Below are 26,689 nucleotides of genomic sequence, written 5' to 3' on the forward strand. Positions count from 1 at the left end.
ACTGTGTTGTGTTTTGATAGAATAATCTCATTTTATTAGGACACAGCGCATGTTGCAGTGCGCATAGCCTGTGGCGTGGTGATAGTAAACGTATAAAAGAGAGCAGGATATGCAAAGCTACAGTGAGCATCCTGCTTGTGCCATGCTGAGGCTGATTTGAATGGCTTGTCCCTCTTGCGTGATGTCATCCAACGGATGAGTGGCTGGCGGCTGCGATGCGCATGTATGCAGTCCACCGCCTCAACGCACCACGGCGGACCGCTCCTGACAGCCAGCCAGGTTTTGGAGGAGGGAAAACACATCATTTAAGGGAGGAAACCAATCCTGCTGTATTTTCACCAGCCGGCCGTCATCCGCGTCAATCCAGAGCTGGAGGGTTTCCCGCATCTCTCATCGACATCTCACGCATCATATTTGGGATTAATCGCGCCCCTGCTCTGACACACAGATGACAGCGTAACCGGAGCGGCAAGCTGCTAAGAAACCCAACACAGCCGCTTTGTTGAATAAAGATCTGTTGTGACTGGACATGAATTCTGCCGAACAGACGGTTACGTGGTTGATTACGCTCGGGGTGTTGGAGTCTCCGAAGAAGACCATCTCTGATCCTGAAGCCTTTCTGCAAACCTCCCTGAAAGATGGGGTGGTCTTGTGCAGGCTGCTGGAGCGGCTCAGCCCGGGCTCCACGGAGAAAGTAAGGACACGAACACACACACACACACACACACACACACACACACACACCCGCCTGCTTGTCCAGCCAAACGCCCGCCCGCGTCGGCGTGTCTGCCCACATCCGTGTAAACGAACGCGGGGGTGACGTCTGGCTTCTCTTTCTGCCCAGTGGTCCATGAGGCGATTTCTTTTGTAGGTCACAGCAGCCCCCCTGTTATTGTCTGCACACACAAAAAAAAAACTGCGCTACATCAGCGCACAGACGCGCGTCAGGCTTGTGGGATGGAATCAGGCCGTTGTGCGTATCGATCCGTTCTAAATAAGGCAACATCACAACTAAGGGAGGATTGAATGAGAGGTTTTAAGAGCTACTGGACCAATCAGGGTTTCATATTAAAGCCCTTGGTTTTCAGATCTTTATTATCGTTTGAAACCCCCCCCCCCACACACACACACACACACCAGAGCTAAATTCCACTTTAATCCAGGTGAATGTGGTTTACTGTGTCAGTGTGTGTATGTGTGTGCGCGCTCCATGTGTGTGTATGATACACACTCTGTGATCGGGTTGACCGGCTATCTGTAAACAGATCACAGCAGTAATAGTGGGCCGCCATTGACTGCAAGGGCGCACAGACAGATGGACCCCCTCCCGTTTAAAGACACAGCGCAGCGTTACTGTTGTGGAACCAGTTTGGGCAGCTACCTGAGGGAGGCAATGTTTTCCTGAAAAGAGGCTCCCTGCCCCCCCTTCCCCCTCCAGGAGCCTGACAAATTTACCCGTTAAATGGCAAACAGGTTCCTTCTGCCCCCCCCCCCCCCCCCCAGTGGGGTATCATATTTCTGTGTCACTGCATCTGTTTTATCCGTTTGCGCAAACGCAGGTTGGATGTAAGAGTCTCCCATCTGGTTTGGAAAGCTTTTAATAGATGTCTCATTTATATATTTATTTCCCAAAATTTTAAGAAACGTGATAAACTAATGACTTGCCCCGCATCACATAGTAAACATTAGCAGTAACTATCGTGATCATTAATTCTTTCAAATTGGGGCATTGTGAAGAAGTAAAATGTGTTTTTTTTGTAGAAATTTAAATATTTTTTCTTTCTAAATCAGAGAAGAAATTTTGTGACCAGTGGCCATTTGAGTTGAGCCCATTTAAAAAAGTCTCTTATGGATCCAACAATAAATTAATACACAAACAACATTGATTAAAATAACAAGAAATATCTTGTAAGAGATACTCCAGAGTTTTTGAGGATGAAAGACAAAGTGATCTATGAGGGATTTAGAAATCTAAAAATAGTATATCTTTTATATTTTTGATAATGATCACAAAAACTCTGGGGGTTTTTGTTGGGTTTGTTAAAGCGCTTCAAAATGTCTGATGATGTGATTAAACGCTATATAAATGAAGGTTGATTGATTGACTGAAAATGTACAGTTTACACGTTATACACGTTATATACACATAACGCATCAGTGCCCTCTAGAGGTTACATTATGTAATGAAATTTATTAAATCAGCATTCCCTGATTGGTTTATATGTAGACCAATCATATCTGCAATGAGCTACCATAGGCCGATACAACAGCTTGATTTATTCTTTAGACATATTATTATTATTATTATTATTATTATTATTATTATTATTATTATTATTATAACTAATACTTTGTCCATGTGAAGTGAGGATGTTACCGCTGAGGTGCTGCTTCATTTCCACCTGTATTATTAGTATCTACTGTATTTTGTAACAGCAACACACTCTTTTGGTTGTTCTAGTGTGTATTCATCTCTGCGTTTGACACACTTAGACAGCCAGCACTTTTGACCAGCAAGAGCTAAACAGGTAGAATATGAAAGCAATCCAAATCGAGACACAGAGAGTAGAGATTTGTTAACATTGTAATAAGTAAAATATAAAACTTAATAAATAAGAAGATAAATAATACGAAGAAATGCAAATATCAGAGAATGGGAGATTGAAATAATAGCAAAAAAAAATTCTGGACCCTTTAATCCATAAGCTATATTTTGTTTGAGCTCTGATATTTTACATAAGTTTCTACTGCTAGAAGACTGGTCATAGAGTTATTTCTAGATTTTACGTTGCTCTGATAGTTTTTATTTTAAATATGCTGGTTTGCAGTATAACTAAAAAGCATTCATTGATGCCATTGCCTTTGTTGCCTAACAGCTGTTGAGTCATTGCACCCTGGGCAGAACACACACTATGTGTTGTCACCATGATGATATTGTTTACTCGAGCATGTCTCTTGCTAAATTATGCAAAACCACAATTTATTTTACCCTATAAACCCGCTTGTATTTGAAATCATATTTATTATCAGTGATTAACGAGTTACCGGACTTGTTCTTCTTCCATAATGACTGCTATCGTCCTTTATAGATAATAATAATAATAATAATAATAATAATAATAATAATAATAATAATAATAATAATCCACACTTTATTGATCCCTCTTGGGGAAATTCTCTTTACACTTCACACTTCACTGAAGTACATACATGTGGTACACATTGGTTTCAGACACATATAGAGGTACAGGGGAGGCAGAGTGACGGGTCGCGTGAAGAAATCGCGCCCCAACGAGCATCTTGTAGGGGGGACAACACCTTGCTCAAGGGCGCCTCGGCAGTGGCCTGGAGGTGAGCCGACACCTCCCACCCTCAGCTCACACTCCGGAGATGTTCTGGCGGGAGCGGGATTCGAACCCCCGATGTCTTCAAGACGTCTGCTGTACCGCGGCGCCACTGCCGCCCCAATAGTACCAAGTCTTTCTACCTGTCCCCATTATCACCTTGGGTACCAACAGATGATGTGGCTTTGGTCTCAAATCATCAATTTCCGTAGGAGTTGTGCTGTAGGCTGTAGGTTCCCACATTTAGGTACATCTAACAAACAAATGCAGAACAGTCACTACAAATCCTTCTCCCTGTGAGGATTGTGAAGTTTGAGAAGCTGAAAATTAAACTTCTATTGAACGGAGTTTAAAAATGCACCTCTCCAAATTTGCTTGGAGACTTTTTTGTCATATTGGAATTTTCAGTGACAAAAGCTGTTGTCTACCTGAATAAGAATCATTTGAAAAATTCAGCAAAGTTTTTCTACTTCATTTTTTTACTTCATTATATTGGTAAATATGAATACAAGGAAAGGAATCAGCTGTAAGGAGACATTTTCATTTGGGGCAGAATTTGGTGTGAATTCTTTCTATAGCGTTACAGGAAAATGACCTGTTTGAAATACGAATAAGAAGGGCACGTCTGAATCCTTTGTGATTGTGATGAAGTTATTTTTGTGTGTATTTTGATTTTATTTTATTTTTTTCTGAGCAGTAAAATAATCCTAAAACGGAATTAAAAGTGTTTTCACCGAGTCACATTTGACCACCTTCAGCAACCGTACCGTAACTATACGAACAGACGCGCAGGAGAAAACCAATGGCGGCTAGTTTAATTGAGCTCGTCTGGTGTTTGCAGATGTCACGAAGGCTGCTGGGTTCTTAGCCGGATGAATTCATCACGTCTATTTTTAAACGTTGTTTTCAGGCTGAAAACTACATAAAAACAGTAAAAACACCACTTCCAAATGACGCTGACCAAACATTGTTTGGTGGTTTTGTATTAGCGGTGCGGGTTGAACGTGTTTTCCTGCCGTAGCTTTGGAGGGCAGACTGAATATACGGGTGAAAACCAGTGCGCGTGGGCCGCATCACCACCAGAGGGGAACTACTTGTCGACGTCATTTCCCTCCACCACAGCTACAACCTCCCAGACCATCAGGCCCATTGTAGACCAGAATGCGAGTCGGTCAACAGTGTGCATTGTTACAGCTCAGAGAGTCTAGAAACTAAAATAAGAAGAGCAGGGAACGCACAGCGTGACGTGGAAGTATACCTCTAACCAGCGCTTCCTGCTTCCCAGATTTACCAGGAACCGAAGAACGACGGAGAGTGTCTGTGCAACATAAAGGAGTTCCTCAAGGGCTGCACGTCGTTCCGCGTCGAGGTGAGTATATTTGTTAGATATAGCTTAAATGTTGCGTTTAAACCCCACGGGAAGTCCCGCTGCGTGAAATACAGCCTGTAGTTTTTTTTTAGGTGGACACAACAATGTGTCTGTGGAGGGCGGACGAGCCCCTGACGCGGGGAGGAGGAGGAGTGAACACCCGAGAACAATCACCCGTCGTCCGGTGTGGAGGTTGTCCGTTTTGGGGGGCGAGTTTGCTAATTATTTACGGTTTAAACATGGGAATATAGCAGCCTCACGTCCACAGAGAGATGGGGAATGTCCACGATTTGTCCCCGGGCTCATGCGTGATTTTATCATCACTTAAATCTCGTATAAATAGTGCTTTGCCGCTGCAGCTGTGATTAGGCTAGGATAATGCTCATTTATAAATAGGTCTAATATGGTAATTACGGTAGTAGTGTTCCTGAGGCACACAGTCCCCCCTGTGTCTGGGGCTGATTCTGAGTATTCTGATGGGAATGCCTCTGCAGTGTGGAGGAAATGGAGGGCAGCATGCTGCCTCAGTGTTGGCCCGTGTATAGAAGGGTCATTGAGCTCCTCTGGTCTGACAGTACATCAGTGTTCCTCAGCATCGCCTGTCCCAGCCTCCGGGCCGGAGGTGGGGATGGGTGGAGGCGGTGGTGTCATCTGGGGTGTGAGGAGTCTGGCCTGTAGGGGTTACACAATGACCGGGGAGCAGGAGACATTCATCGTGTTACCATCGGCTCAAGGCAGGGAAGACGTTTGGAAATAGTGTTGAGCAAGATCGGCCGGCAAGATTGTTCATTTCCAAACATTTATGCTGCAATATCCACTTTTATACGGCATGTTCCAACCAAGACTGTTGTCTCGTTGTTATTTTAACTACCGTCTTCCTTCCCTTTTCTTTATTAGACATTTTAAAATTATTATGTCAGCACCCAATGGGGATAATTTGAGATTAAAGCGTATTGTGTTGTTGCTTGTAAGCCTCTAAAAACGCCTGGATGGAACAGAGATGTCTTGTTCCAACAATAACTCCACTTCGTTTTTCATTGTTTGATGTTTGATTGACGGTCACTAATGTCTTCATACTGTATATGTGAAAGACAAAATCAGCCATTAATGCGAACAAGATGCTTTTTGTTGATGCTTTTCATGTTAAAATCATGGATCATTTAATAGAAAGTCAGAAGCCGCAATACCACAGTGGGTGTATTATTGTGGTTTTAAAATAAACAATCAATAATGACTGGTAACGATTGGTCACCCCACCCAATTCACTGAAGCTGGAGAAGCTCCACCATAGCAAGAGTCCAGTAATGAAGCTTCAAGACCAAAGCTCAGATATAAACAATGTATTGATCGTATTAAGCTGTGATTAAATTAAAACCACAGCGAATGAGAAAAATTCAATCAAATAATCATAATGAAATTCCTGCTTGTGACATCCCTATTTTACCCTATGTTCATGGTCCTTCAGACGCCCCCCATCTTCAAACATCTGCCTCTGGAGAGAACCAGAGCAGATTACTGTAGTTGTGGAGTTCTCCCTCCTCATCTGTAGAGCCAAAAACATGGATGTCCTCCAGGGCCTGGAGCTCTGCTGGCCCCGACCCCGGGTAGCTTTGGCTGTAAATTGGAGCAGGGGCTTCTTACGGAACAGACTGATGGAGAGGCTGTGCTTTTGCAGTCCTGACTTCTCTCTTCCTTATTAAGCTGGTTGTTTGGCTGAGCATCAACATGCTTTCTGTGTAGTTTGCGTGTTCTGTCCGTGTCTGCGTGGGTTTCCTCCGGGTTTCCTCTCACCATCAAACACGTGTATCTCAGGAACATTAACTTAGGTTGACCAGTTTTTGAAAGTGGACTGAAGTGGCAGCATCTCAGGACTAACTCTCTACCCTGGCCTTGAAATTTCATGGTACAATTTGTGCAATGATGATAAAAAAAATCTCCGTATTGTTTTATCGGTGGGGGCATTGCAGCAGGGTTGATTTCATTGTTGCTCGACTGTAGTTTTCTCTTGCAGCTCTGACACCCAACACTGCGTCTCACACTTTGACATCAGCTGTTCTTGACCTTTAACCTGTACTGTCTGTGACTACAGGAAGTGATGATTGAGTTCCCATGACCCCATTGATCCCTCAGGAATAGAAAGCTTCTCCTGTGTCCACTCAGCAAATATAATCTATAATAATGGGGGCATTTGAATCCATTGCTGTTAGATGATATTTCTAGCTGGTCAGGTTTAAAAGAGGATTATCGATCAAAAACACCGTGGAAACTATTAATGGATTTCATCTACATGAGCAAGATTATGTTCACAGTATTGAATTTAAATTGAATTAAACTAAAGGCGGCTTCATTCAGGTTTGTGGAATTTAAATATTGGCATTTCCATTGACTAGCTACTAATTTCAGCTCATTTAAGACACAGTCGAAGCAAATCGTCAAATATGACTGATTGAATTCTCCAATATCGTAATTGGCCTTAAAACTCCACCGATAGCTGCGTTGTAATCTGTACTCCTCATTTGTTTAACATAGAATGTAACGTAGAATATTTCACTCTATGTCCTTAAAGGAAAACTTTTAAGTATGGATCAGGAGAGTTATGAACATTTCAGTGTATTTCAGTGTTGTGAAGTCGTCCTCAGCCGGTTGTAATACCTGTGCAGGTAAACACTCATTTCCTCTGGTGTGACGTGTGGGAGCAGCCGTCATGCTGTTTCAGCTCTGAGTCACCGTCGTGCTCTTGTGTCATCCCGCTCTGAGGGTTCGTTGCCTGACTGTGATGCTCGGGCCGAGGAGACATGTCGGCGCTTGTCATGTTAATCATTATCTGAGTACATGAATGTTTAATTTGTCTCATTCATCATGCATCACTGCCAAGGCCGGAAACTAGTCTTTCCGATAGATAATCTGTGACCTTTGAGATGAGGAAATGAAGTAAATTAAGTAGTTACTGGGGAGGAAAATTTTAATGCATTTACTAAAGGCAGTTATCAGTCCATGAGGAAGAGGATGCTTACTGGAGTGTTCCTCAAGTACGCCAGTGGCTTGTACCAACAGAAATGTGTGCACACTCATCCTCTTTTCCAAATACACAGTCGCACAAGTCATTCAGAAATCCCCTCAGGACATCTCTGCTATCATAAAGGAAGATGAGAGAGACTTCTCTCCCTCAGTGTAACTGAAGCGAGAGTAACTAATCACATGAAGCCATTACGCAGGAAGTGAGGTGACGACCACGGTCATCAGCAGAGATACAGTCCCTTCCATTCATTCTGTCTACGAGTACCGAGTCACGCTGACATCCAGGCAGGCACTTCTATCACTGCAGCAAACACATAAAGCTAGCCTTCTTCTACATGTCTGTTGTTAGAAACTCACATGAAGCCACTCTATCTTCAAAACGTGTGCGCTCTTCATTTTATGGTAATTACAAGTCGTTTGAGCATCTCAGCGCAGGCCAGCGTTAAAACGTGAAGGAAGTACCGTTGTATTTTCAACACACAGCATTTTAATCTTCACGTAACTCTGTAGTCATTAGTTGAGAGCTTTCTGATGGAGTGGAGACTGAGAGCCTTCAGTATCTACATCTCATGATGTGAAGTCACCTTCAGTCCAAAGTTCACGAATGTCGAAATGATGCATCGATCACTCCCTGAAAGAAAAGATCAACTTTCTCCATGGGGTCTTTTTTAATAAAATAATTTTTTTAAAAAGACCGAAAACCTTGAAATACTGAACATATTTCGCCTGCATGGATCCAGGTATTTTTCTAAAACAACTAGGCGCTGTCTGTCTTGGGAACCTTTGCCAAACATCGGCCCGGGTGTTGTTTGTGTACATGTGATAGTACTGCTGAAACCGTACCTGACTTAGACTCTGTGAGGAAGCCAGATCCCCGACGGACTGGGGGAAGAACATGAGAACGTGGCAAAGATTCAAACCAAGAGTCTTGTTGCTGTGAGGCGACAGCACAGATAATTTAGTTTATTCAAGAAAGTTATATCTAGAAATAAGCCAACCGAGCTGGTCTATAAAAAACTGATAATCCTCTATTTGCTTTTTTAAAATTTGCATTTAGTTCATTATCTTTAAAAGGTGTCTGATTTGTCTGCGTATATTTCAGATCAGTCTGTATTTGCCACAGGTCGGTCTGCGTCTGATCAACCTGTGGGTTTTGCCTACCTCTTGTCAGAGATAATGAGAGTTATTGATTAACTGCCTGGTATCTACCACTGTGGCCGAGCGGTGACACACTCCTGCTGCAGCAGCATCCATCTATATAAAATTTTTTAAAAATTGCCCTCAGATGTTCTTCTGGTTGTCATGCTCATGGTCTCTTTCTCGCCCACAGCCATTTGAGGCCAGTGACCTCCTGCTGGGCCTGAACTTCTCTAAGGTGCTGAGCAGCCTGGTCACTCTAAATAAAGTGACTGCAGGTTAGTGAAAATGTTCTCTGTGTTTGTCAGTGCTGATGCTTGGTTGGTGTTTTTATCTGAGTGCAGATTCCAGCTCCAATATATTTTTGTTTCTGCCTGTCCTGTCCAGATATCGGCGTGGGCAGTGATTCAGTGTGTGCCCGGTATTCTTCAGCCCATCGCATCAAGTCATTCGAATCGCTCTCCAGTCAGGCTTCACTCGCCAGGTCCTCCAAGCTGCTCCAGAGCCAGTTTCGCAGTCTGGTAAGATTAACGCTCACCAACAACAGAGTTTAAGGAACACAACACATCTGAGTCAGTGAAAACACGGACTCACCCATCAGATTTAGATAGTATGTTTGAGCATAATTTATGGGCTGTGGTGTAGCTGTTGTATTTAATTATAATGTTAGGCCTTTCTGTAAATCAAAGTGAAGTTTAGAACATTAAATTAACATTTAAGTACATTAAAGTGAATGTAGTAATTGTTTCATTAGATCTTTCCTCACGTTGATAATTGTGGTGGTAAAAATTCCACTGTCAAGGTTTTAAGATGAATTAAACAAAAAGCAAGGTTGAGGAAGTGGGGGAAAAATGTGTTAAAGGAGCTCAAAGAGGGTGAAATAAACGGACGGCATCTCGCCACGGGGGACAGAGAGACGAAGGGATCAGTGTGTCTTTATCATCCGTGTGTTCTCCAACACGAACGTGATGTGATGTGTAACAGAACAGACATCCTGGAGTCCATAATACGGTGATCACAGTGATCGCGTGAAGGTTTCATAATAAAGTTATTCTAATGGAGAGTCTACTGAGTTATAAAATGATTGTGTGTGATAAAACAGTTAAGACAATAATAGGTGGAGTACTAATGGACCCCTACTAGCCCACTGGAAGTTTTTATATCCTTTTAATATCCTATCAGTGCCATCCGTCTGATTTTTGACCTGTTACTCTGTAAAATGCAGCGGAATTGTACTGAGAGTCTTTTTTGTGACAGCAGCGTTTCTAATTGTTGGTACTAATAATAGTTTGGTGATCGTTTTTTTTTTTGCAGAACTCTTAATGAAAACCGTCCCGTTCATCCCTCCCTCCTCTCCTCTGCCTCCTCTGTGACTTTTTCTCTCTTCAGGACATGTCAGAAAACAGTGGACAGCAGCTGCTGGTGAAGGCGCGCTTCAACTTCCAGCAGACCAACGAGGATGAGCTCACCTTTGCTAAGGGTGATATCATCGGTGTGACTCGTCAGGAGGACGGAGGATGGTGGGAGGGGACGCTCAGCGGCAGGACCGGGTGGTTTCCTAGCAACTACGTCCGTGAGATCAAAGGATCAGGTGGGTACCTCAGCGTCTGTGAAACATGTTGGTTAAACATGTTAGTGTGGAGTTTGAGAACATCGTACTGCATGAGCTTCAACCTCCGACATCCTTCATGCTAACACAGTTTTGAACACGTTCATCCTCCTCTGGGTGTGAATGAACAGCTGGAAGGATGCTGTCATTTTGTAAACAGATGTTGTCACTTCTGTCAGACAGAAACAATCAATAAACAGCATCTCGGTGGCTGTTGTCCTGCCGTTCCATCTGGCCTCATGACAGAACCACCGTCTCACATCTGCTGTGTCTCGAGGCCTCCTGTGGTCCATTTGTTCTCACTCTTAAAACCGGCTATGCGGCAAGAGACGATTAAATTCTGATCCTCTGATTTATCTTGTATCTCAAAAATTTCACGATTGTTTCTGTCCATTTTAAGTACCATCAGTTCATTTAACTTTTGTGCTACACAGATCAGCATCCAGCTCATTGTCACGTTTTAAGTGGTAGCAGAACTCTGTTTGCTGAATACAAATGGAATAGAATCAAAGTTTGATCAGACAAAAGCAAAACAACAGCAATTAGGGATATGATGAGATCAAGGGTAGCATGTTTCAGAGTGGAGTACTTCACAAAAGGCAGAGCTGAGTATTAAGAGACAAATTCAGAGGACAAATAGTTCTAATCACCTCTGTTGTTCACTTTTTTAATTTATGCCAATAAATTGTTTTGTTAGTTTAATCCCCTTCAAAGCCTGGACTATGAAATAATTTCCAGAAATTTTTTATTTTTTTTGAAAATAAGGTCTCAATTGAACCTTTGCCGCAAAAATTTTTTTTTACATAAATTTGTATGAACGAGCTTTGATATGTATAATTTTTGCTTAATCTGGAATGTTTTGACATACAAGAAGCAGATGTATGTGTCTGATTGTACATATCAGACATATACATTCAGGAAAAAAATAATCAAAGATGTGATTTGAAGTCTCAAAATCCTGAAAGGCCAACTGTGTCAAATATGTCAAAAATAGGCTGTAAAGGATTACATATCAATGAACATCTAGTTAATATAAATACAATTCTATGGCTAAAGTACTGCTGTTAGATGGACCATCACTTTAATGCAGCAATAATATTTCTAAATACAGTACAGTATTGGTTTGAACACGACTGTGTGAGTCGTCTTAACTCATTCGATACCAGCTCTTCGTACCAACTCATCCCCTTCTGTGGACTTTCTCCAAAGCTCAGGACATTTATCAGTGTTGTCTTTGAGTTTTTGACCGATCACAAGGCACTCTCAGAGCGACACCGTGTTCGCTCCAGGTGAGTGATGACATACACAAACTTAGTTGCATTCTTAGCTGCCGCAACTTCTCGTCTTCCTCTGATTCACCATCCTCAGTTCTGTAAATGGATCAGTCGTCATGATACTAAAATACCATGATTAGAATCCTGATTTTAACTGAGAAGCTCCGCCAGACTGTCCCCCAAACCCCTCCCCACTGAAAAACGGGATTGATGTCTGTAGACGTTATTGGCAGCCAGTGAGTTAAAAACACTGATGTGCACATGTTTTCTCATAAGTTGTCAGGTGTTGCTTTCATACATTTTGTTTCACAAATTGATCAATTTCTTTTGTTTCTGGTCCCAGATAAACAAGTGTCCCCCAAGTCTGGCACCCTGAAGAGTCCACCCAAAGGCTTTGACACCTCAGCCATCAGCAGGACCTACTATAACCTTGTAAGGATATCAGTCAGTACTTATTAATAGATACTGTAGATTGATTGATTGATTGATCATCACCCACACCCTGTTTATCCACTGTTTGCTGACCTAGATGACCTCGCTGCTTCACCACCCCTGTCCGAGAGAATAACTGTACCCCCTGATGCGGAATTACTCAAAACTTACCATCTTAATAACAAATTTATATGGCCCAAGGAATGATATATTAGATTTTGATTGCGATTTGGATCTCTAGTAATCAACGAGGAGATTTTGGTCAAATGTTTTGTATATGCATTTTTGCATTTTAGATGACCCCTTTGTCACAAAACAATACATAGATTATTAATCAAAGACAAACTTAAACAAACTAGACATATTCAGTCATAAACTCTGTGTAATTTCTTTTGGTGTTTTATTTGCATTGAAGCAATTCTCATGCCAATATTTAAGTCTAACAATGCTTCATTGAATTTTTACTTCACAATTTGTGGCATCAACTTGGTAAATGAACAAAATTCAATGAAAAGTATATAATCTGTTTTTTTCCTTATTTGTGTCATAGGTGTTGCAGAACATTTTGGAAACAGAAACTGAGTACTCCAAGGATCTTCAGAGCATCCTCACTAACTACCTGCGACCCCTTCAGAGCTCTGACAGGTACAACACAATGTTAAATGAAAACAGCACCAAGTTATCTTGGTTTTGTTATATTATTGTTGCAGAAGAAGAACTTGGATCCATAATACATAGATATGAACACTTTTCAACGTCTCTGATTGTGGGGTTTTTTGCTTGTCTTCCTCCAGACTGAGCAGCTCAGACGTTGCCTTGATTCTGGGAAACCTGGAGGAAATCAGCACCTTCCAACAGATGCTCGTCCAATCACTGGAGGAGTGCACCAAGTTAGTCCCGCCCCTCTAACACAGCCCCACTGCAGCAGACCCACACTCCATCACCATGAGCAGTGGGACATCTAGTGTTGAGTTGGCTGAACTGCAGCCATGTTTTATTTAATCCCCAGACGTGTGCTGCGTTAGAAATCATGTACTTTTATACTTCTACAATGTACTGCAGCTTCCCTGCATTGCAGTATTTATACTACTGGGTATACTAACCTACTTCTTTGTATCTGTGTATATAATACACACACATGCGTGCACACACACCAGTTGCCTTCCCTGTTGCCTTCATCTTTTACCCCATCACCTCCTCCTTGCTGTGTTTTTTTTTTAATGTCCTGGTTGGGGGGGTCACACTGTTAACATCCACACTGTTTTCTCGCCTGAAGCATTTTATAAAGGAATTTTTTTTTTTAAATTTTGTCGTCAGGCTTCCAGAGATCCAGCAAAGAGTGGGAGGCTTCTTCCTCAACCTCATGCCACAGATGAAGGCTCTTTATGCTGGTTACTGCTCCAACCACCCATCTGCAGTGAATGTGCTCACACAATACGGGTATTGACTTTAAATATCTTCTCAGCCTGTTGTTGTGCAGCAGTTCATAAGGAAAAAAGTAGCAGGTTTTCATGTTAGAAACGATAGCAGCTGTTTGTGGTAGTTTGTAGGGAAATGAAACGATTTATTGTTGGTTGGTCCTTCTAGTAGCTTTTGTGCTTTGTCAAAGCAAACACAAAGTGTGTGCTATGTATTCAGCGATCATGAAATATGTTTGACCCTTTGTCGTCCTGTCCATATGTAAGGGGTCAACCGTTGTCTCTCAGTGCTGTGTGAATGTTTTAACATCCCGGTTTGACTTGTGTCTGTGTCCGTCTAAATTTGTTTTCTTCCTTAAACGTTAAATCCAATCTCAATTATGAAGTTAGCAAATGAATGAGTTGTAATCAGAGTAATCTGAACCAGTTGTGTGTGTTGGTTTTAATAGCATTCCACGTTTTTGTGTCATGAACATGTCTTCTAACCAATCATAAAAATTTTCTGAAATAACCAATCATAAAAATTTTCTGAAATAAATTGTAATAAGAAAAGAAGTAAGATGTACTTGTATTGAGCCCCCGTGGGGGAGTCACTGGAGAATATGGGAAAAGGTGTCAGTTTGAAGTAATAAAAGCACGGTGTGGGAGAAGGATAAGCTACAAAATGTGACCATTTAACATTTTATTTTGTCTCACTGTGTTGTCCTCTCTTTGCAGAGACGTATTGGGAGAGTTTATGGAGGGGAGGGGTGCAGTCACTCCTGGGATCCTCACCCTGACCACAGGCCTCAGCAAACCCTTTATGAGACTGGACAAGTACCCCACCTTACTGAAGGAGCTGGAGCGGCACATGGAGGTTCGTATTTGAGCATCTGCATAGTGAACTCGTGTTACGACACATGTTTAACCACAGTGTTTCATTCTTTTCAGGAGGGTCATCCTGATCGGCCAGACATTCAGAAGTGCATGGCATCGTTCAAAAACGTGTCTGTAAGCTGCTGCTCTTCTGTCAGATGTAGCATGTCACCAGACGGTGAAATGGATTCATAGCAGGCCTTAAAGCTCTTTTTTTGACTCCACTGTGTCAGACTCAGTGTCAGGAGGTTCGGAAGCGCAAGGAGCTGGAGCTGCAGATCCTCACCGAGAATATCCGTCTGTGGGAGGGGGATGACATCAAGACCCTGGGCTCTGTTCTCTACATGAGTCAGGTCTTAGTCCAGAGTCCTGGCTCAGAGGTACCATCAGCCACCACTGCCTGCCATGCATTTTGATGCAAACTGCACCTTGTGTTTTTTCTACTCATTTTTTTTAGCCAATTACTTTTTCGCAAACAATTTTGAACAAAATTGATATTTACTTGATGCACCCCACTTTCCAATATTAGTATTTATTTTGTTAAGAACCTTTCATTCAACCAGAATGAATGTGAAAGATTAATCGTCACCATCTTTCTACTTTCGTGTAACTGACTCTAAGATAATGTATTTGTGATAAGTTAACGCTAGTTAGAGAAGAATCATTCCTTTTTACCGTGACACCTTAAGTGCACCGAAACCTTCACTGTGAATAAAAAGGTCCATGGAGTTTAAATGCACTAATTGCTAATAGCTTTTGACAAAAGACTGCAAAATGAAGGTGATGAAATTAAACAGTTATGAGAAGAGCTTCTAATGATTGCTCATCAGGAAAGGAGAACACCTCTCTTTAAGAGGTTTGTCAAAAGTGACATATTTTCAGGCATTCCTCTTCATTAGGATTCATAATTACCTCAATCAAATGCTTTATCCTGTAATTAAATGATACGCTGTCATTGGCATGATGTGAGAGAATTAGTTCCATTGTTGAGAGCAGGTCGGTTCATGTCAGAGATTCACTTTGATGAAATCACAGGTTCAAACCGCCGAGGGCTGTACCGTCAGCACGCTTTACGGAACACGGTGAATAAAAGACTCCTTCTATCACATCCGTCTTTTTGATGATATTTTATATCATGAGACATTGTCTAGATCACCCTTCCCATGAACCTATGGGTTGTGGATAAATGTGCATAAAATGTTTGTGATGGATATTTCTTCAGGTTAACAATTTGAAATTAGAAATGTTACCATGTTTAACATGTTTCTGTGGAAAAAATAACTTTAAGCTATGTTTTTACTCGTCGCCTAGCTGTGCCTAATTGTGTTGTAGCTCATCAGTTATCATAAATAGAATTAACATGCTTGAGAATTTCTTGAGAGGAAGTATTTGCTAGTTTACTTATTATTTAAATGTGACAATATTTACATCGGGGGTTGCCTTCTAAAGCTCCTCAGCTGTTTTGCCCATAAATAACAACCTTTGATTTGGCTTGAGATGGTTTTGGTCTGATGAGTTATAGAAACTAGGATTCAAAAATGACACTAATGTTTTATTGATGCTGCCTGAAATGGTGTGTATCTCTGTTTGGATCAGGATCCAAAACTGACCCTGATGTTTCAAACTGTATTACACCGGATCAATTTCTTGCTTTCACTCTCTCTGTTTTTGTCTCCATTCTTTTCCCACCCTTGGATTGGTTCCTGTGTGTCAGGAGAAGAGTGAGCGTTACCTCATGCTCTTCCCTCACGTTCTCCTCATGTTGTCTGCCAGCCCCAGGATGAGCGGCTTCATATTCCAGGTCAGTAATAAACATTTCCCAGGATTGGCTATCTGTGCTTTAAATAGAGTTAAAAGGCTTCATCTCTATGCATCTGCAGGGAAAACTACCCCTGGCCAGCATGACAGTGAATAAACTAGAAGACTGTGAAGCCCATAAAAACGCTTTTGAGCTCAATGGTGAGGAAACATGAGATGAGCAGGATTCAGGAAGTGATACATTTACCCACAATGCCTTCATCAACTCTGTCTCTTCCTGCAGGCACAATGTTTGACCGCCTCCAGGTGGTGTGCACCCACCAGCAGGACTTGCAGGACTGGGTGGAGCACCTAACCCGACAGATCAAACACACTGCTGCTGCAGCCCCCAGCCACAAACCCCTCACTGTTCCCTGCCACACGGTCAGGATGGCAACTGTTTCAAATGAAATCAAAACAAATGATAGTAAATCTGTGTGAGAGTTCATTTCATCTTCTGTGTTTCTGGATTTAAAACGTGTGCAAAGCGTTCATGTTTTAGAACGTACAGCTTCTTTCAGTTCAATCAAAATCAACTTTATTGGTAAAGGCAGTGAACAAATACACTTCATTTAGGCTTGTGACTGCCATGATGGTCAGGTTGGTCATTTTTGTGATAAATCTTAATGCTTTATTTCTTTTCTCAGCTCCCATCTCATCCTCTCACCCCATCCCGGCACGCTGAGGGTAGGGCCATGACGGTGGCTCCCACCTACCACACCCTGCCTCACCCCTCCTCCCATGGAACATCTCTTTCAAGCACCATGATGTGGGGCCCATTAGAACCACCCAACACCCCCAAACCCTGGAGTCTGAGCTGTCTGCGGCCTGCACCCCCGTTACGGCCTTCTGCAGCTCTGTGCTACAAGGAAGTGAGGGACTGTTTCTACAGCCAGGAACATATTTCAGTACTTTTTATGACAATTCAGTGATTGACATTCATCCTTTTCTGCCCCTGATATACAGGATCTTAGTAAAAGTCCTAAGAGTGTCAAGAAACTTCTTCCTAAGCGCAAGCCTGAGAGGAAACAGTCTGAGGAAGACTTTGCCTTGAGGAAGAGTACGTTTAACATCTTTTTTAACTATCCAGTTTGTGTTGAACTCTGAAATAAAACTTAAGCGTGGCTCTTGTAACTTATACCACATTAAACTGTACATGTTTAATAGACAGATATAACACGTTGATTCTTGAGCTTTAGAGCACTGGAAGACCGTTTCTCACCTCCTGATGTCTCAAGACTCTGGATCCCCCTTCAATCTTTTTGCAAAGCTAAACTTAGCACTTCCTAACCCTCGCCTCAAATTTAATGGGCAACATTTTCAGTTGCATCTTGTTTTTCATCCCACTCTCCAACAAGATAACAAACAAGTGCTCTTCCTAAAATGTACAACTGTTTTACATGTTGTCATTTGTGCCTGCAGAACTGTGGATATAAATAATGGGTTTTCTTTCTGTCTTTTCTTTCTCAGGTACCGCTGCTCTGGAGGAAGATGCCCAGATCTTGAAAGTGATTGAGGCATACTGTACCAGTGCCAAAACTAGGCAGACTCTCAACTCTAGTAAGAAAACCAACTCTTATCACATGTGCATGTCCAAAAGAAGAGAAGCTCTGACAGAACCTACTCTGCTCTTACTGCTGCACCTTTATTCTGTAACTCAGTGCTTTTCTTTAATGCTGGCATTCTGAACTGCTCTTTTTAACAATATCTTCTCTTTCTTACTGTTTTTCTTCCTCTCCACTCTCTTTGGCATTTCTCTGGTTTATCCTGAGTTCCTCCTTTTTCTCTATTGTCATTATTTTCTCCCATGCCGTACTATAATTTTTCTCCATTCTCTTTTAAATCATCCCCACCTGCACCACTCATTGGTTTTTATGATTTACCATTCGTTGCATTTGTTGCTGTTGTTGTCCTGCGCCATCGCTCTTTGTTTCTGCCTTCCACCCCCCCACCCCTTTTCATTTGCACCCAACCCGGCACACACCCCCACCAGCCTGGCAAGGCACTGACCTGATGCACAACCACGTGCTGGCCGACGTGGACCGGTCCTGTATGGACTCACCGGGCCGCCGTAGCAGCGTGTCACGGCCTGAATTGTCCTCTGACCTTTCGGAGGACTCTGACTATGACTCCATCTGGACCACCCACAGTTACAGGATGGGTTCAGTGCCCCGTAAGAGCTGCATCTCTCACCAGAACTAAAGAACTCACAGCGCTGCCACACTGTGCTGTAATGTAAAGTACAGCGTGCTTACCTCTCTTATCTTCAATGTATTAAAAGAATCTACATTTTTTTTATTTATGTATTTATTTTCTATGATATATTTGTTCATTTTTAAGTTATTTAGTTAATTTATTTTTAACTATTTGTTTTAAGATGTTTCAAACATCTCCCTGTTGCCTTGCCACTTTCCCTTTTATGTGCCTCCTCTCTTGTGTAGTGTTCATGCAGTAGGTGTTTAGGTATTTCTTGTTCATTTATCTTGAATGTGACCACTCCCCTTGTTTGACCATATATGGGGCTGACTCTCTGCAGGGAGTACAGAGTGGAATATAGGGGAGGGACGATTGTGGGAGGGAGAGATGGGCTTTTCCTGTCTGATATTCAGATGTATTTCAGGAACGAGTGTATTCTGTTTATCATCTACTTCTCTCTCGTATGTATCTTTGGAGCATATATGCTCAAACATAGCACAGATTCCATACACACATTCACAGCTTTGGGCACGTGTGTCCCTGCTGCCTGACAATATCGCAAATGCAAATTAAATAACAAAATTTGAATAATTTTTTTTCATAAGTAAGATTTTAATTCGGGTTGACAATGCTAAGCAGGTAAGATTTAAAATGCCACATAACCAAAAGCCACTTTTTTAACTGATCCAGTAGGTGATACTTTATTATTTGACGTTGCTGCTATGTGAACTCAAACCTCTCCTTTGTCTAGCTGGTGCAAAGCTAAACAATCAGTTCAACCTAATTTCAAAAAACTCCTTTTCACATTGATATCCAGCCTTACAGATAGTTCGAATGGCTGGTTCTTAATTTGTTTTTGTGCTTCTGGTTCGTGCCACTTAAACCAGAACTTTTCTCAGAAAGGTCATCTCCAATGAGTCTCCTCAGGATCAGTGTCCCTGCTATGTCACTGTGCCACCTTATGTGGAATAAAGACATCAGTGATAAAGGTGTTGACGATCAAGGACACATCTTTGTTGATTTCCTTTTGCTCTTACTTTTTCAGTCTTGTGAGAATCACAAACTAAATTGCAGTTTATTGACACGATCGATCTTAGACAGTAAAGAATACTTTAACATCTTCTTAAATACCTTCCTGAGTAATGAGTAAGAATGATTTTTTTTTAATAAACTGAGCAAAATTAATTAACTTCGTTGTGCAGTCTGCTAGGAATCATCCTTTAAAGCCTGATCTTCCATCCAATAATGTTGTAGTGCTGTCTGTCAGTGGTTCTACAGGGTTACATTTATATTTGGTGTGAAACCTCAACTCCATGCATGAACACAATTTATTAGGATAAATCCATGTAAACAGAGCATCCCAGTCCCAACACTGCAAACTACTGCCTGACACAGCTGGAGTCCTGCAGGACAAATCAAAATGCCTTTTTATTTTTCCTCTGGGTTAAAGGAATAGTTCAACATTTTTTAAGAGTTTGGGGAGTCAGATGACAAGTCACGTCACCACTCTCAGATCTGTTAATATGTATTTTGGCTGCAGCTACAGGAGGGCGTAGCTTAGCATACAAACTGGAATCTGATCGCAGGTGTATTTTTTTTTTTAGTCTGGTTTGTGATTTATTTGATTCCTGCCTCAATGCTAAGAGAGACTAAACATTTCCTCATGCAGTTTTTTCCACAGAAGACAAACGTTACACCCTCTACTTCCAGCTAAGCAAACCTGTTGCTAACTAGCTTTATATATAGTGGACACGAGAATGGTTACAATCCTGTCATAAAACTCTGACAAAAAGAGCATTGAACTATTTTATGAAGGGTTACCCGTTACAGAAGTCTGGTAATCTCACCAGAATAGCATTATGTCAAAAAACAAACATCCCTTGTGTTACAACAAAGTAGCACCTATAGCCTCATAATCCAGACACACACGCCTGTGTCGTCTGGTGTGTGAAGTTTCCCATGCTGTCTCTTGCATTGATGACTATTTTTTATGAAGAAATATTTTTCCAGTATTAGATTTAAAAGTACAGGTTTGGCACCCACTTAGATTCTATCTTCTCTTACAGCGAGCAATGCGAATGACACGCGTCGGCCCACGTTACAGTATTTTTTACTGTTTCAGAAAGTATTTCTTTATTCCTTATTTTGTATACAGATGGGGCTTTTTTTTTCTTTTTCGTATTTATATTTGATTCTGTATGTCAATGTTTACAAAATGATCCCTGTAAAATCTTTTTCTCTTCTTAAACATTAGTCTGTATCAAAGTTTACACTGGAAATTATAACAAGAAGTGTTTGAATTCATTTGCACAATCATGTAACAGGCCAGTGGGTGTGGGGATAGAACCTGTTGAATTCTGTACTTTTTGTCATCTACCTAGGGTGTGTATGATATAGTCCTAATGGTAGATTAAGTATTCAGTGTTACTGTAAAGTAAATGCTCATTTGTTGTGTAAATGATCAACTTTGGTGTTTTGAAAGCAGTGGGGTAAAAAAAAAAAAAGAACAACAGACAGTAATTACACGAAAACATTTCTGTCAAGTTACTCATTTGACCTCAGAATCCTGTCAGAGTGGACTTGAAATATAAGAGCACATAGTCTCCCTTTCTGTAAATACTACTCATAACGGAGCAAGAGAGAAAAAAAAATCCAGTCTACCTTTTATGAGCATTTGAGCAAAGAATATCACTGTCCGTATATCATGTCCTAAACTTTGTGACAGGTGTATTCTGTGGTTTAAGAAGTCGAGCCGTGGGTCAGGTGGGGGCGGAGACACCCATGGAACAAAACATCGCCCTGTGTGTGCTCCAGCGCTATACTCAGTTCACACGTGGCCATGTCTTATTGTAACAAGCGCCGTCAGTGTATTTGTTCTACACTGCTGAAATGTTGAAGTCCCAAACGCTGTATTATGAGTTTTGAATAAATATGTCATTTGGTAGACCCTCGACTGGAATTGTGATGATTTGTTTAAAAAAAAAAAAAAGGCAGATCTGATTGTGTTAGCAGTTTTTGGCGTTTGGGGAAGACGTGGGAGTTTTAATTCATTTCAGATTGACAGAATTGTAACGTGAATAAATTGTGTATGTGTGTGTGTGTGTGTGTGTGTGGTATCTTAACTGCCTCTTGCTTTCTTTCTTTCCTCCAGCTCTAGTCTGATATCTGCTCTCTGCATGATGTAACACACTCCTGCTACCACTGAATGCTGTCCTCTCTTTGATGGCTTTTTGTCACTTGTTCCAGTAAAATAAAGTTTGGATATGCTCGTAAAAACAAGATTAACTGAAGCTGACGGGCCACAAACCCACCTCACTGACAGCTGAGACAAACAAACTTCTGATCACTGAGTGCTCTTCTGTTCTAAAACAGGGCCGCTAACGGAAGCAGGACTTCATGTGATCATCCCCAGAGAGAAGAAGGTCCTGATAGAGGGTCCAAGTCGTAACGGACAGAGCGCACTGGAAGAAAAGTAAGATTTTCTGTGTCACTTTCCACAAATGAGGTTTAATGATTTCATCAAACATTTGGAAAAAGAGGTGCTGCTGCACATATTTTCTCAAACAAGAATAAATTGTACATTTTCGGAGCTATTTGGAGTAAATATTTTATAAGTTTGGACAAAAGTGGTTCACCAAATCTACTTTTATTTACACATTTTGGTTTAGTTTTTTTAAGTATTTTATTTTGAAATAATTATTTAATTATTTTGAAAGACTTTTTTTTAAATAATTTTTTATGATATAAACTAAATGTTTATTATATTGTAACGTGTTGGAGAAAAAAATGAAATGGTGATGGTGTGCACATCGGCGAGAGTTTTGTTTGAAGATACACTTCCGATAACAACCTTGTCCTCTGAATCTTCGCCCGTTGGTGCCGGTGTTTGTTCAGCTGCTGTTGTGTTGTTTCAGGAGCCTGGTGGACGTGGTATACGCGCTGAGGGACGAGGTGCAGGAGCTGAAACAGGTGAACACCTGGGACGTTTCACGAATCAGGATCGTGTGATCCTTTTAATCTGCTTTTCGTATAAAATCACCTGGTTTGACTCTCGGATCTAAAATTATGTACACATAATGGTAGCTAACAGTAAATATACATTACGACACATGGTCATGAATTTGTTCTGCGCCAACCTGACTTGATTTTTTTTTTTTTTTTTTTTTTTTTACCACATAGGATAACAAGAAGATGAAGAGGTCGCTGGAGGAAGAGCAAAGAGCTCGCAAGGATCTAGAAAAGGTTGTGAGGAAGGTTTTGAAGAGCATGAACGATCCCACGTGGGACGAGACAAACCTCTGAGGACTGTGTGGGCCGTCTCCATCTGACAGATACCGTGTTGATGTATGGGACTGATATGCACACAGTCACACGCTTAGTTCAACGCTGGTTGTGTGTGTGTGTGTGTGTGTGTGACATGTGGAGAGCGAATCTGTTAGCAGGTGGTTGTGTGTTCGCGTTCCAATCAGAGCATCACAACCGCCCCGCTGGTGAGAGGACTTCAGTCAGTTGTGAGCAGGCTGAGCCGTCTGTCCCACTATAACATTCCTTGAACACTTCAGGACTGACGTTCAGAATCCGTCGTTGGTGTTTGCAGTGTTCAGTGTGGCTGGAGGACGAGTCGACGTCCTGTCCCTCCGTTTACAGCCGTTTAACCGTCTGTGGTCTTCTGGTACGTCAAGGTACTTTCATGGTGTTAAAGGTCACGTGGGTCTGAACTCAACCCATGTCATTTCAATACCTCTCTGATGTTATTTAATTTTTTTTTTTTTCAAATGAAATGATTTTGTTCGTGTTTTTATCTTGACGCAGGCCTAGCCTGGTGATTTTAAGCTCGTGCCTGGAAGCTCATCTTTTGTCCTTTTTTTTTTTTTTTTTTTAAATATTTTGTCTTATTGTTCGACTTTTTCCAGTTTCTCTCTAGGCATCCTAGGGAATTGTACAGATATTGAACATGTACTGTATAATATAAATACAGCGAAAAGGTGAGCCTTCGCAATAAATGTGGTTTTAGAAGAATGTGTCGGAGTCGTGGTTCGATCTGCTTCAGGATTATGCAGAAACAAGGACTGACCAGCAGAATAATCCTAATCCTAACAATGACGTACATCTGAATTAACTAACTGAATTTGATTTAAACATGAAAATGAGCTCATGGTGATATTTTAAATGAAACAGCTCAGTCTACTTTTGAGTGACCAGACTAAAACAATCCATCGTACACGTGGATCTGTATCTCTCTGCGTGTTCCACGTCTTTGGGATCAAACGGCCGCCGTTGAAACCCGATAATCGTGACGAGCTTTGTGGTCTAGATGAATGCTGCCGGATGAATGAGCACAGATGTCGACCTTTTCACACTGACTCTCACCTTGTCCACTCGTGAGTAATGAAAACGGTTGCCTTTTGTTTCATGCTGAATATTCCTTCATTGTAACAAAAGCTAAATTCACATTCGTGCTGTGGAGCAGATCTGGGCAGATAAAAGCCAGGCCGGCCGTGTCACGCTCTGACCTTGTTAGCCTGACTCGTGACCACTCTCAGGTGAAGGGAAGTGTGCCTCCCCACTGGGAAGCTTAGGTTTGTTAGCTAGCAATGTGTTCTTTACAGGTGAAGTGACTCAAGTACACAGTTGTACTTTATTTCTCGATCTAATGGCCTTCATCTTCCTGTCAAGCATCTGGTGGGTGTGAAACTTATGAGCTGAACATCCAGGCTTGTGTTGAGAGATTTCTGACCCACCCCAGCCCCTCTCCATTCCAGCTGCCACCCACCCCACACCCCACCAGGATGGACTGACAGCTTGTCACTGTGGGTGCTGCACAATACGCCTCAGACCCCCACGACTATTGAGGGAGCTCAGAAAAAGCATCAAGGTCTTCCTTCTCTTTCATTCACTCTTTTCTCCCTCTTTTCAAAGCAAAGAATCAATCAGCTGTACACACACACACACACACACACACACACACACACACACACACACGACTCACTTCTTTTCCCTTCCATCTGTCTATTCAGCAGCCAGTGATCATTTAGGCTTGACATGTATTGTGAAAAACTGAGCTGCTCTGCCTCTTTCTTCTTCTTTCTTTCTCTCCTTTTCTCTTTCAACTGTCTGTCATTAATGTCCAGGTCTTACAATAAACGAACAGAGGAGAAGAAGAAAGCGAAGAGTGAGGGATGAATTGATGGATGGGAGGATAAGCACTCAGTGTCCTTTCTTTAAAGATTTGTTATTGTACAGTACTGTCTCCCAGTCATTTTTGGTTGGTGTTTCAGTCTGAAAGCCCATCCACGTGCTCTTTTGTATGGGAAAGCAATAAGGCCCCATTGAATGAAGCTGAATGGACCTGCCATCCTTAGGGGCTGAGGCCTGAGGACTCCTATTCTTTAGCCCCCAATCTAATTGGAGCTGAAATGAAATGGAGGTTTCTTATGAAAATAGGCTTTGTTTGGCCGCAAGGCTGGTAATTCATAAACAATAAGCAGGGCTCCATTGTGTAGATAATAATATATTCATGCCACTGGAGATGGGGAGAAAGCAAGCGAAGGCTGAGGATATATAAGGGGGATAGGCAGAGACAGGGATGGAGAGTGGAGGGATGAGAGGAAGGGAATGAGGAAGACTAGAGGCTAATAGGAAACAGTGTGTCAAAGAAAATTGGTAATGGTTGGGTAGAGGCAGGAGATGTTTTAGAGGAAGTGAAAGGACTCAAAGTGGGTTGGAGTGAAAACGGAGTGAGAATTGGGGGGTGAAATTGGCAAGAGTAGGAGAGATAGACGATAGGAAGGAATGAAGTGAGGAGGGCGGGAGATGGGGAGGTGGTGGTGGTTTGAGGGTACCTCTGAGCCTACAGGTGACTGGTTTAGCAGTAGTGGGGGGAGGACAGGAGTGAATGAGGGTGTCATAAAAATGGAATTGGTTGCAAGCTGCAATACAGAGTGGAGCTGAGAGTGGTGGAGCTGATAGAAAGGATTGGTCAAGTGTAGAGATAGACCAGGGCAGAGGAGTCAATGTCTGGGCGAGGAGGGAGCTGACAGGAGTGTTGTCACCACGAGGACATGTGATGGGGGGGGGGGGGCACACAGGTGAGCCGTCACTTCACTCTGATGCTTTTTCCAGCCGAGATGATCTCTAATGGATGTTTAATTGTCCAGGATGAAGCTGTGATCTCAGTGGAAAGACGTGAGTTTGTTTGACGACCTCAAACAGCAGGAGCAACAACACGCCAGACTTTGAAGTGTTCTCTGGAGTGATGGACTGACTAGAGAAGGGTGGGGGGGGACCCTGCTTCCTGTACGTGCTCTACGCAGCTCTTAAAGTTCACATTACAAGCTATTTACCATTTCACTTTGGAGCAATGCTTGTAAAACTGTTGGACTGAAGATGCCCGTCCTTCTGGATATCTCAAGAAAACAGGCTGCAATATTTTTTAAAGAATATTTTTTGACAAGCGTTATATCCTGGATAGAGTTCTGTGACAGTAGAGGGAGAAGATGTTGAGGACATGATTGCAAAACACAATTGTAAACACGTCAGGTTTGAATGCACTGCCTCAGAGATAGATGTCTTAACTAATGGTGAGTAAATCTGACACGGTGCTTTTAACTGACTTGTTCTGTGTCTGTCTGAATGTGTTGGAGGTGTTTGCATGTTCCTGCACAGGCAAAGGAAAGTAGTCCAATTCAACGTTGTCTTCAGTCCTTATCAGATCAAAGTTACTCCGTTTCCGTGGTGTGTAACTTCTTAGCTGTCTTTGTGGAATGCAGACTAATAAACAGGAGATAACACTTCATTTATCTCAGCCTCTCGTAACTGCATGCATTCTAAACACATTATTTATTCACATTCAATTAATCCACAGATAAAAAAATAAAAAAACCCACAAAACATCAGAAATGGTTCATTTAAATATGCTGATGAAGAAAAAGCTTGTCATACAACAAATGCCTGTGATTGATATTTACATGCATGAGTGTGATGGGGTAACATCATCTCAACAGTATAGGAAATTACACATATATTTATTGCATTGCAAAAGAAAATGAGTGAGTAGAATCACATCAACTCATGACTGATGCATGAAACTAAAAATATGTGGCTGGGGGAGAACGGGTTCTCCATATAATCACTAATCAATAAAAGGAAGACCAGACGGTCTTATATCTTGATTGGATCTCAGCGTCTCGTCTTGAAGATACTTCATGACTTTCTTGGGATAAAAAAAAAGGAAAAAGGAT

At 41.8% G+C, this 26,689-nt stretch overlaps 1 protein-coding gene across 1 annotated transcript; it reads left to right on the forward strand.

The window, feature by feature from the left end:
* Window positions 1-87: 87 nt before the first annotated feature.
* arhgef7a (Rho guanine nucleotide exchange factor (GEF) 7a) lies at window positions 88-24,360 on the forward strand. Its single transcript, XM_068329305.1, has 21 exons — window positions 88-694; window positions 4,630-4,713; window positions 9,062-9,146; window positions 9,256-9,389; window positions 10,258-10,459; window positions 12,095-12,183; window positions 12,734-12,828; window positions 12,978-13,073; window positions 13,501-13,623; window positions 14,319-14,457; window positions 14,532-14,591; window positions 14,690-14,836; window positions 16,171-16,257; window positions 16,337-16,415; window positions 16,498-16,637; window positions 16,901-17,125; window positions 17,220-17,313; window positions 17,724-17,813; window positions 21,822-21,921; window positions 22,364-22,418; window positions 22,629-24,360. The coding sequence occupies exons 1-21, from the start codon at window positions 530-532 to the stop codon at window positions 22,749-22,751; spliced, it is 2,412 nt and encodes an 803-aa protein (XP_068185406.1). The 5' UTR covers window positions 88-529; the 3' UTR covers window positions 22,752-24,360.
* Window positions 24,361-26,689: the final 2,329 nt, after the last annotated feature.

The sequence above is a fragment of the Antennarius striatus genome, chromosome 12, assembly GCF_040054535.1.
Source record: "Antennarius striatus isolate MH-2024 chromosome 12, ASM4005453v1, whole genome shotgun sequence".
Lineage (NCBI taxonomy): Eukaryota > Metazoa > Chordata > Actinopteri > Lophiiformes > Antennariidae > Antennarius > Antennarius striatus.

Coding starts and splice junctions, on each gene's coding strand:
- arhgef7a (XM_068329305.1), top strand. CDS start 530: ATGAATTCTGCCGAACAGACGGTTACGTGGTTGATTACGCTCGGGGTG. Junction 12,829..12,977: donor CCCCTTCAGAGCTCTGACAG/GTACAACACAAT, acceptor GTCTTCCTCCAG/ACTGAGCAGCTCAGACGTTG. Junction 13,074..13,500: donor TCACTGGAGGAGTGCACCAA/GTTAGTCCCGCC, acceptor TTTTGTCGTCAG/GCTTCCAGAGATCCAGCAAA.